Genomic DNA, 12,201 nt, shown 5'->3' on the forward strand with positions numbered 1-12,201 from the left:
CCAAGGAAAATGAGAACTGCTTGACATGTGGTTTGAAAACAGTTACTCTCAGTGAAACTATAATCTATAAAACTGCCCTTGCTTTTGTTTTCTGATCTAGTGGCTCGATGGTGCCATCCTCCATCAAAGTAAATAACCCAAACTTTTCCCGTTTTCATGCCAACAGAATACCATAGCAGTCAGATAGTGTTGCTATGACTGAGAACTTTTACAGTTAAGAAATATCACAGGAAACATGGTAAAACATGGTAGATGTGGTAAAAGGCTATAATTAAGACTGTTTGAAACAGACTGAGAAACACAGGTCTAAAGCAGATCGCAAATCAGTCAGATTGAGCTTTAATGATATATGATAAAATCATCTTTGTACATTTGTACATATTTGATGGTGAAAATGCAAACATGACACCAAAATTAGAATTAAAACTATTGTGTATAAGTGCTGCACTACCATGATGCTAATTAAACTGAATGTGAAATTCACTTATAATTTCGTATTTAAACTGGGAGATATTTGTGCAGTCCTCCGCGTTTTTCATTTGAATCGTCTTCAATTCAGATAACTCTAATCAAAAATAAAAGAGATATCTTGCTTCATGGTCATTCTCATAATGGCAGACCTTTTCACTTCTTGGATCTGCAATCATCAGCTTTATATAGTGATTTTAGTATTGGCAGTCATAGAGTGATACAGTGACAGAGTAACATGAATTTAATGACATTCAATCAAAAGACAACTTTATTTCTTTCCCAAGTCATTATTCAAAGATGTTATACAAAGTTCTATATTTCTGCATAAAATCGAAAGTTTCTTGAGAGGAAAAAAAAAGAAGAACACTGTAATATCATTAAGCCAGTTTCACTGTTAAAAGACACCGTGCAGAAAATGTTTGCTACTTAACTGAATGACTGGAGGAAGCTATTATCTAAATATATTATAGCTTAAAACCAAAATATAACATGACAAATTCAAAAATGATTCACTGGCCAAATGCACTAAGGATTAATTTCCCACTTTTTACTGTCATCATAAATGTACTTAAAAGTTCAAAGTAAATGTTTTCAAAACATCATTTACCTGTAAAAAGTTACTGATTTACCTGTGTAGTCCTCTACGATGTTTTACCTCTTTCAGCAAAACTTACTCTGAAGTGAGAAAGGCAACACACATGCGCATAAAAAGCAAGTCAAGATGAGAAGGAGATGGTTTAGTTACATCCTTAATATCCCTTGTTTACTCATATCCTTAATTTAGAATGTCTCTTGAGTTCAAGGTTTGACGTTACAGAGGAGGCACAGATCAGCATCAACGATATCAGTAATCGAAACTCTTCATGATGGCGTCTCTGTCAAATCTGAAATGTAGGAAAGCCTTAGAGGACAGAATTGGCTCATAGTCTCTACTCTCTTGATGACCGCAGGAGCTGCTTGGAGCTGCATCTGTGAAAAGAAAAACCAGTTTAACTGTGTGATGTGGCAATTGGAGGCTATCAGTGGTCATCATCAATTAAATTAAATTAAATTAAATTAAATTAAATTAAATTAAATTAAATTAAATTAAATTAAATTAAATTAAATTAAATTAAATTAATCTTTATATGCATAAAATGGAAAGCACAGAAATTAAAACTCATTTGTCACACCAAATAAAATTATTGCTCCATACGTAACTTGATGCATTAGAGTGAATGGTCAACCATTCAGGTCAAAGGGATGACTACATAACTACTCTTTGCCTTTGAGAACCACATCACCATTATTTCAATAGATTCAGATGAAATTTACTTATAAGCAGTTAGATTTATTGCATACACTCCTATTGTGAGCATTACTCCATTAGATAATGATATATTACATGCATTTTATTAACAGTGTTAATAACATGTGATATGAAGGGTGCAAGGAGCATTTGCCATTGCTGACTGTCCAGAAGGCTCTTAGATAAATTGCAGTGACAGGAATATCTTGTCTTTTTAAGTGCTCCTTTGGTCAAATGAGTAGAAATAAACCCTTGATCTATGTAAAGGCTTTCGAGCAAATAGAATGTCAGAGTGCTGAAAAATCATACCTCTTTCAAAACTGTCTTGTAGTCTTCGCGGTTGAAGTCTTTTATCTTCCTTCTGTAGAATTGGTTAAAGAGTGTGATGCTGGTAATTCATTAACTATTTACATGATGCCAAATTTAAATGCTTAATGCTTACTAATATTATATATTCAATAAAAACAGCATCTGAAACCCTTAATATTAGCTAAGTTGCACCAGCAGAAAGTGCATGTGCTGTTTTTGACTGATGATTTTGAGGCTTTTTCTGGTTTAAATGGCAGCATAATGTCTGAGGCTTCTCTGGTTACTAAAAACCGCTATCTGGACCAAAAATGTTTTGGCACTTAATAATATGGTTTTTACCTGCTGGTTGCTGGCTCCATTGTCACAAGAGCCTTTCTTCATATAAGGCAAGTCTTGAAATTTCTTCCCATTGCCTTTCACATTTGGTTTCTACAGAGTAAAGAACAGATTTTATGAGATGACTGTGGTTATAATAACAAATGACAGATTCTACTTCCATCTTATACCTATATAGTAATTAATAATATAGTTAAATCAGAAGTATTTAATAAAGCCTTGGCAAAGTCTGGACTTGAATCACATTGAGTACTCCACATGCAACTAGAACATAACAAATGCCTGTTCATACATGTTTATCTTTCTCATTTGGACTTGCTGAGACATACATTTTCTATCAGGACATAGGCTGAATGAATCATTACACTTACTGATAGATTCTTTCCCTCATTTTTAATTATCTGCCTGCTGTTATCACATGGTGACTGACTGTAGTCTTTTTCTAACCTGGTTCAGTTCAAACTGGCCCAAAGTTTTCTGCTGCTTGTGTTTTGTCCAGCTCTCTCCTGGAAAGGCATCGCTACCTGTGAGGTGACGAGATTTTGACCTATGAGACAGAAGGAAGAACAAAAAGAAATTGGATTTTTGAAATTGCTGCAATCTATGAAAGTGTGGGAATTTTACTGAATTTCATTTCATGTTTTGATTTGCTTATGTTTATACATAAACAAAACAATGCTTTTAAAAGCATTGAGAGCCCACATGGAGTACTCTCAGTGCTCTATGTGCACATGATGGTAAATTGCTTAGTCTGCCCATCTCAGAGAGACAGAAAAATTCCCAAATATTTCCAAAAACTAAGAGTGTCAACATTATCGTTATTATGCAACCTCACAGTCCATACCTATGCAGAGTTCTAGTGATTGTCTACTTTGACTGTGTGGCTTTCCGTGAATTTCTTGATGATGTTTCTCACTCCAGCTTTTTTACTCTAAGTCCTGTGATAACTCTGCACATCTTTTATGGGGTTGTTCTGTGGCTCAGGAAGGGGTGTGCAGTGGGTTCCAGGGGCAGTGCCAGGGAAGGCTATTCCAGTTGTACGCCAGAGAGTTGGAGATTCAAGGACGTCAGAGCTGGATGGTCTGTGAACTGTTGCATTGTAAATAAAGTGAAATCTGCACTGTGAGCCCAAATAGTCTGTGAGTCTGTTTGGGGCTAAGACTACACAAAGCCTGTTACAAAATCCATGTCCTTCTTTGTGAGCATCAACAGTTGTTTTTACTTGACTTCACAAGGTTTGAGCATCACAAGGCTAAAGCACATCATTGAACAGTAGAGCAAAGAATAAAGAATAAACCTGCTCTGTTAAAAAAGCACTTTAGATGAAAACTTTCAATTTCATAAGGGGGCTTGTGGATGCATGTCTCTAGATTTTTTAAGGACACCAAAGAACCTGTAGACAAAGCTACCTAGGGACAAAAACCCCCAAACATTATTTAAGAAACGGAATAATGTTCTGCATAAATGGCTCAAAATGCCTTTTAGTCTTACATGCTTTGAATGGTAAATGGTAAAACTAGAAAAGCCTGCTGCTAGGACTGAGGCGAATGTGTCGAGCTCCCAGAACGTATAAATCTCAGTAGAGCTGACGGGAATGGCAGAGTTGGTGATACCTGACATGAGAGATGGCTGCCCTTCCCTGAACCTGCTTGTGCCAGAGGTTTACTGTTAAAAGGGAATTCCTACTGTCGTCAAGTGCTTGGTAATAGGGGATTGGCTGATTGTTGGAGTTTCTCTCTAAAGCCTGGTGCGGACATGAACACAGACGGGTGGAGATCTGACAGCTGAGTAGTCATTCCTGTCATACTTCTTTGAAGTCCACTGCCTGAGCATGTTTGTAGCTGGGGGATTGTGATGTAAATTTTCTACAGATGAGTCTGTGCAATCAAAAAACCAAGTAGTTGACCCTTGCTGTCACTATCGCATGACAAAATTAACGTAACAGGGACCCAAGCAGACCCTACCAGACTCATAGATTTAAAAATTATAAAACCTGCTTAATATTGCAGGGTCTTTATCCTATAAAATAATGTGCCTTAAGGTAAACGTTTTTGTGATTAGGCCTTATATAAATACAATTGACTTGAACTGACTACCGTGTGGGATTTCTGTTGCAGAATTGTTTTTTTTACCGAATGTTGCTGATGTTTGCAAAGTCCTCATCACTGTCTGTTGACTCGCCTTTCCTCCGGCTAATCCAGTCTCGCAGTGGTCTACACAAGTAAAGCAGAAGATCTGCCATTAGACATAAAATCAAAAACATGACAAACAAACAAGATGCAAAATTTTATTTAGACAGTTCAGAGGTTTGACAGACTTCATGGATGCACAACTGGTTGATCAATATGCATTAACTGGACCAAATTACAAAAAGAAGGCTAACTTATATGGGTAAGGATCATTAGTTCTATTTTCAGATCTGATGGCCCTGAAGAGCAGATCGTCTCTGACATCCATACTGATTTCAGAGCAGCTGCTACTTTTGATCCATTTCTCCCTCCATGAACTTGTTCATTTACTATTATGGATTTCATGCCAATTTCACTGAATATTTAAACTCAGTACATGAAACCACATCTTCACACTGACATTCTGACCCTGGGGAGTACCCAAACCCATGGATGTGTTAAAGGAGATGAGCTGAGATGAGAAATACTTTATTCGTCCATCATATATTTATATTTGAAATTACTTTGCTACAATAATAACTGTATTACAAAGAGTAATGGTGATCATCTTAGTGTGACAAAGAAATTGACATTTCTTCTCTTCACAATTCCATGGTGAGACTAAAGAGAGCACATTAGCACGCAACTTCTAGGAAGTGCTGGTAGAAGTAGAGGTATTATATGGTATAAGTACTAAAATCGGCCCAGTGTCAGTGCAACCTTTTTTTTTTAAGTCTTTACGATAAGCTGGGCTCAACACATTTCACCTGAATTTCAGACAGACACAAGAGTGATATTTATTTGCTCATCTTATTACCAGAAAGAAAACAAACGTATACCTTGCTATAACTGAAAACTATCAATGGACAATAAAAATGATTAGATGTTGTTTTCTAGAAACACACCTTATAAATGGAATGGCCATGAAAAACCTGTTTGGGGCAAGTCCAAGTTTAGACTTTGGCGTCATGTCATTCCTGTGACAGGGAAGCTTCTCAATAGGAAACCATTCAATGTTCTACAAGAAAAGCAAAAAAACAAAACAAAAAGCAAAAACAAAGTGAAAGTGTAAACATTTCTGTCAGCTACAGACAGTACAGATCAAGGACCAGAAAACCTCTGCTTCACTGCAACACCGAATAATCTTCACAAACATTAACAGATGACTGACTACAGCTGAAGCGAGTTGACAGTAGGGTGACTTAGCAAAATGCCACAAATGCAAATAGTCTAAGCCATTGAGAGTAAGTTTTTTTCAATTTTTCAATAAACACAGTCATGATCATTGCAATCTGTTAAGACTAGTGCATATAGTGTGACAGACATGATAAGGGTGTTTGCAGGAGCAGTGGACAAAAACAATACAGCCTCTTTTGTTCACTATCCACAGCTTGTGACCATAGGTGAGGGTTGTAGATATATCAACTGGTAAATGGACAATTTCTCGCTCAGCTCTATTTTCATCACAACAAACCATTTCAGTGTATTTATAACTGCACATGCGGGACAATTTTCTCTGCCATTTCCCTGCTCCCCTCTTCCCTCACTCATGAACAAGACTCCAAGATACTTCAACTTCTCCACTTGGGGCAGTGACTTGTCACTTACCTGGAGATGGCACACTACCATTTTTCTGGCTGAGAACCATGCCTCAGACATGAAGGTGCTAATTCTCATTCCTGTCGCTTCACACCTAGCTTAGCTTTAGCATGCTGTCTTGGCAGATGCTTGCAAAGAACCAAAATTGTGTTAGCAGCATAATGCAGTTGTTTCTGTCCTGGATGCAGTTTTCCACTTTACCATTTATCTTGTCCTTTTGTGTAATAAAAATAAATATCCATATGTCTCTTTATTTTCCTCCTCTGACACACAAACTGAAATCTGCTGATTGTAGTGCAAGTGCAAGAAACGATAAGCGGAATCGATATGCAGGCAGACTAACAATTCCAAGGAACTGGACAACTGGGACCCAATTTTCTAGAAGAATGGGTGTTCGATTCCTCTCCCCACCTTTATTGATAAAGTGAGGAATTCAGTCATCCAGAAAGGAGTCAAAGTAGAGCCACTACTCGTCCTCATCAAAAATAACTAGCTGAGGTGGTTTGAGGACAGGACTATGATCCCTAAACCACCTTATATGAACATCCCTGGTAAGGTGTTCTGAGTGTGTCCTACTAGAAAAAGACCCAGGGATAGACCCAGGACATACTGGAGAGATTACACCACTTAGCTGGCCTAAAAAGGTGTCAGCTAAGAGCTGGAGGAGGTGGATAAGGAGAGAGCTCTGGGCTTCTCTGTTCCCTCCTTTTTATTCAGTGCATTTTAATTCATTTTCATCCAGAAAGTGACAAAAGAGGCTTTGCACAAGCTCAAGACATTAATAAATCTGGACCGAAAGGTAGAAAAACTGTTGGTTTTTTTACCCTTATCTCTTTTCTAGTTTTGGGGTTGAATTTTGTATCCTTGGACACTCCTGGTATGATGTAGAGCCGCACTAGTTGGTCAGTGATTTTCTGCTCTATGTAAACATCTTTGCAGATACGGTTCTTGATGTCAAAACCCGTCTCCTCCAACACCTGGAAAGCAACCATCATTATCAAATAAGAACTAAAGCCATTTTAAGATATGTGACTTTTATTTCTTTAAATTGATATAAGAACTGCCTGACTTACTTCACGAACTGCACAGTCATTTGGCGCTTCATCCTCATTAACCTTCCCCTTTGGAAAGCCCCAACCAGATTTTGCAAGGTAGCCCTGAACAAGCAGTACCTGAAATTGAAGTAAAACAAAAGACCAGTTAGTTGAAGCACATAGAATTCTTTTCATTCACCAAACACATGCACGAGTGTTCACAGGCCTCATACACTTGATAATTTACAAAAGAGGCAGCCCCTCTCCCCAAAATATCAGTGTCTCCCTGGCAGAAGACCTAAATCAGTTCTTTGCCAGGTGTGAGGAAAAAAGACCCAGTCGGAACACACTGATTCCATCTGACAACAGCATGAAACCCCTCGCTGTATAACAGCACAAGGTGAGACAGGTGCTTAGTGCAGTGAACCAGAGGAAAGCTGCCGGCCTTGATGGTGTGCCGGGTAGGCTACTCAAGGCATGTTCTGACCAACTTACAGAAGTCTACACAAAGATCTTCAACACAGTCTTAGCACAAGCCAACATCCCACCCTTCCTGAAGTCTGCAATCATCCTCCCTCTGCCCAAGAAATCCACCCCTGACAGCCTGACTGACTACAAACAGGTTGCACTGTTGCTATGAAGTGTTTTGAGAGGCTGGTATTAAAACACATTAAAGCTAGAAGCCAGCCAAAGCCTTATCCTGAGACCCACACCAGTTCACTCACAGGCAAAATCAAATGGAGAAACCATGTGCGAATGCTCTTTAATATACTAATCACAGACATACTCATAAACAAACTGTCTGCCTTTGATCTCCCCCTTCATACCTGCATCTGGATTAAAAAAAATTCCCCCCAGATTGCCAACAAACAGTAAAGCTCGGCCCCCACCTCTCCTTCACTCTCAACTAATTTGTGTGTGTTACACTCACACCTATCACCAGCTCCCCACAGGCTGCGCCCTGAGCCCGGTTCTATACTCACTATAATATAGTGAGTATAGAACCGGGCTCAGTGTGGATTGGTGTGAATCATGAGTGTATAGTGACTATACACTCATGATTCACACCAATCCACGCCACTAACTTCATAATAGATTTCACAGATGACACCAACATAGTTGGACTCATCCAGAGGCTTTCCACCTGGTGCTCTGTGAACAGCCTCACCTTCAACACAAAGAAAAAGAAGTCAGTCATCAATGATTTCAGGGAGTACAGAGCAGACCATCTCCCTTTATACATCAACAGAGACTGTAGAAAAGGTCCAGGATTTCCGACTCCTAGGAACCCACCTAGCAGAGAACATCTCCTGGACTGCTCACACCACCGCCACAGTGAAGAAAGCTCAGCAGTGCTGGCACTTCCCTAGAGTCCTGAAGAGAAACAGGTTGCAGCCGGAGCTCCTGGTGAGAGCCTGCTATCATACTGCATCACAGTGTGGTATGCAAGCTCCTCATCCACAGACAAAAAAAAGACTACAGCACATCATAAACACAGCACACACAAAAAAGTCACTGGCTGCCACCTCTCATCCTTTCGGCAAATCGCAGTTAAACACTACATCAGCAGGGGCATAAAAATCGTCACTGGCTCTTCACATCCAGGCCATAACCTGTTCCAAATGTTGCCCTCAGGCAAGCACTTCAGGTCTCTGAAGACGAGAACCAGTAGGCTCAAAAGTTTATTCCCACAGGCAATAACCCTGAACAAAAACAACTACACAAAAACAGTTCAAGTGCAATAACTACAGTCAGTGTAATTGCTTTACTGTGTCAAATCTGTTCTCAATATGAATAAAGTGGAGATTTTTTAAATATTCATTTTTAGTATTTATTACAATGCACATTTAAATTAATCTTTTTCCTACTTTTTGTTTATTTATTTGTTCACACTGCTTACATGTGAGACACATATCTGGGTGTGTTTGGTTGCCAACCGGGTGATGTGATTCAAATGTCATTGTGTTTTCAAATGCAGTGACAATAAAGGCTTTGAAATGAATTGATACATATCCCTGAACAGGGTCCATTATCCATATCACAGTGGGAGACATCCAAGAAAGAGTCAAGCATGAAGAGTTGGATAGCACCAGGCGCAGACATGATCCACACCTACAGGCTTAAGAAGCTAACTGTGCTTCACGAGTGCCTGGCAGCATAAATGAACCAGCTGCTAATGGATGAGACACAAACAGAATGGCTAACTGAAGGCCAGAAAGTCCCGACACTCAAGGATTCCCAGAATGGACTGGTCCTATCCAACTACCAGCCATGAACCTACCTCATCGCAACATCTCAGACATCATAGCAGTGTTGCATGTGCGTTGCATTACTGCAGACACAGTAATGCAACAACATTTTTATACTACATATTGTTATAGCATCCCAATTATAGCATGGCTTCTAGGTTTTGTATGAAAAACATAGCCCCCACGAGTACAGCAGGCCTGTAGCAATTTTGATGTAGAAGCCAAACCACATTACTACGCATCCATAGTCATTGTGTGATGCATGCTAACCTAAAAAGAGGATTTTAATTCCTCAAACAAAAAGCACCTGCCAAATATTCAATACATTTTTCTGCCCACTACAAACCCAGGAACATTATTTACCATTTAAATTATAAGAATCTGTTGCAGTCAATACCATTTGTTATTCTGGAAGTTTAGAAAACGTTTTCAAATAAACTAAGACCCATCCTAGAATCTACTATCCAGATTTCCTTAAGAATCAAGTACCAAAACGATAGGGTCCACAGAATAACAATATTCCACTTCCACACTAATTACCACACCACTTGCTGAGATTTTTTGCCATATTGAGGAGTTGTTTTCTCTAAGTGCTACCAGATCTCAACATACAAATACAATACTGTCACTAATTAACACGGTGGCTAAAACAGAGGAAAAGAATTCACAGCCATTGCAGTGCATGAGTATACAACAACTCACATTTTCAAGGGATTCATCTAGAATGATTGCACCATAAGTGGGTACACCCATTTTGTACTCCTTCCACTGCTCAAGAACTTTCTGCACATCCTCTCCGTGAGGCAACAGAAATGGACAGTGATGGAACAGTTTGCAGCAGTCAAGAAAAATTATCTCTGCTAAAATGAAATAACATAAACAGCAACTACACCTCATTTGATCATCTGAAGAGGTGCTGGACAACTACACTGCCTATTGTCATTATAAAAAATGCCTTCAAAAGTAATACACATTATAAAAAACAGATTTTTTTTAAAAAAAATCACAAGTTATTTAAAATCTCTGTAACATGTAAGGATATCAGCTTTGGCAAAGTCTCTTATCCCGCAGTGAGGAATTCCTGGAGTGTTTTGCATGCAGAAGTCCAGGTAGAACCAGTGGGCTAGCTCAATCTGGAAGCAAACTCGGATAGCATTGTCCCTTTCCTCACTGGGGATGTGCAGGATGAACCGGCTGGGGAAGCACAAACAATAAAGAAATGGGATTAGGACCAGAAACTGTATGTAGATGCTGTTTTTGTTTGTTGAGCATCTGGTTATATTTAGGGAGTTAGGCATTCATGTATGATATGACTGGAGTCCATCTTAAGACATATGTATCCATATTCGGCTGTATAATCAACCAAATATACTTAGCAGCTTTGCTTTGCTGCTCATTTACTAGTGTCCTATAGATGTGTGAGATACGAATCCAAGTCGTCAGATGTTTTTCAGTTACCGTAATAACATATTAGTCAATACTCGTTCATCTTTTCAAGCTTTCCCACTCACAGCGGGAAAGGGTGTAGTGCCTTAGATATAGGTAACAAATCAAAACTTATGGGAGACGTGCAAATTGGTATTGTAATTGAGCAAATGACATTATTACCACGAAGTCAAAGTTATTGTATTCAAGCCTTTATTGTTTGAATCCATTACCCTACGACGATAGGTTGAAACTGATGTTACCAGCCACTGGATTAACTCGCGATACAGTGCTTCGTCCACGCTCCTTCTAAAAGGGTGGATTTCGGTTTGATGTAGTGGTCATCCTACAGATAAATAATATTCAGTGCACCCTTTACTGTGTTCACAGTACACATACTGACTGAGCTACGGAGAGCTACAAAGATAATACCATGCGCCATAGACGCCACTGCTCTTGATCTTGGACTTTTGTTCATCGTGATACCACTGAATCGGTTTTTGTGATAACAATTAAATTAAAGTAAATAACAGTGTTAGATGTCCCCAGGAAACACCAAGTTACCTGCAGAGATCGTCCAATACGCTGGACGGTATCTCCACTCTTTTTGTTTCCATGTTGGTGCCCGACATCCCGATTCCTTCTCACCATCCAAGTACAAAAGCCATTAGAGTCGCACACTAGTCCATGGTTTTTAGTTTACGTTCTATTTCTAGCACGATAAATCTCCAGCTTCAAACAAACTAGGAACGAGCAGCTTTCACTAACTACGAATTCGCCGTGCTCCTCCGGAATATGATGTTGAGGTTGCGTTCAAGAAATGTAGGATAGATATAATATAATACACCAAAACAATGCCCGCTGAATGTGAGTTTATTTACACAGAATAGTGGACCTTTCCTGATTTGTGGTATTTCGAATGTTATATAAAAAATTTGACTCTCACAGGAAACTCGGACTCTCCCGTGATGCCAACGCGAACGACATGTACAAATTAGAACTTACAACATCTTGAAATAAAATGAACGCCACGTTAGTTCACAACCGGAAGTTCGTCATTTGGCTTCCCTTTCGGTCACATGATGAGCTCAGTCTGAAGCATTTTTTTTCTTTCAATGAACTTTATTTGTCAACAACAATATAAACATATAAGGCACCGTTATTAATGCATCTATTCGGTTGAGTATTACAATAAGAGAAAAAGAAACACCAAAAAAAGAGAGAAAAAACAAAAGAAAGAAACAAGACAAAAAAGGGCAATGTAGAATTTGAGAGCATAGGTACAAAAAGTGTTAACAAAAAGGGAAATCATGATCAACATC

General features: G+C 38.9%; 1 protein-coding gene across 2 annotated transcripts; it reads right to left on the reverse strand.

Moving 5' to 3' along the window:
- Positions 1 to 318: 318 nt before the first annotated feature.
- dcp2 (decapping mRNA 2) lies at positions 319 to 11,930 on the reverse strand. Of its 2 annotated transcripts, none has more exons than XM_085167643.1 (11): positions 11,444 to 11,930; positions 10,497 to 10,648; positions 10,157 to 10,284; positions 7,245 to 7,343; positions 6,996 to 7,148; positions 5,478 to 5,590; positions 4,537 to 4,617; positions 2,852 to 2,951; positions 2,393 to 2,497; positions 2,069 to 2,120; positions 319 to 1,440 (listed from the first exon to the last, which is right to left on the reverse strand). In XM_085167643.1, the coding sequence occupies exons 1-11, from the start codon at positions 11,509 to 11,511 to the stop codon at positions 1,316 to 1,318; spliced, it is 1,176 nt and encodes a 391-aa protein (XP_085023769.1). In that variant the 5' UTR covers positions 11,512 to 11,930; the 3' UTR covers positions 319 to 1,315. The 2 variants fall into 2 exon arrangements, with proteins under 2 accessions (XP_085023769.1, XP_085023770.1); XM_085167644.1 differs by having other exon boundaries at positions 2,408 to 2,497; positions 11,444 to 11,929.
- Positions 11,931 to 12,201: the final 271 nt, after the last annotated feature.

The sequence above is a fragment of the Neolamprologus multifasciatus genome, chromosome 7 (assembly GCF_963576455.1).
Source record: "Neolamprologus multifasciatus chromosome 7, fNeoMul1.2, whole genome shotgun sequence".
Taxonomy (NCBI): Eukaryota; Metazoa; Chordata; class Actinopteri; order Cichliformes; family Cichlidae; genus Neolamprologus; species Neolamprologus multifasciatus.

What these genes read in the sequence shown, in the direction of transcription:
- dcp2 (XM_085167643.1), bottom strand. Translation starts at nt 11,511, where the DNA reads ATGTCGGGCACCAACATGGAAACAAAAAGAGTGGAGATACCGTCCAGC. An exon ending in TAGATGAATCCCTTGAAAAT is followed by an intron (nt 7,344 to 10,156) that starts GTGAGTTGTTGT and finishes CTTCAATTTCAG; the next exon opens with GTACTGCTTGTTCAGGGCTA. An exon ending in ACAAGACAGTTTTGAAAGAG is followed by an intron (nt 1,441 to 2,068) that starts GTATGATTTTTC and finishes TTCTTTTCACAG; the next exon opens with ATGCAGCTCCAAGCAGCTCC.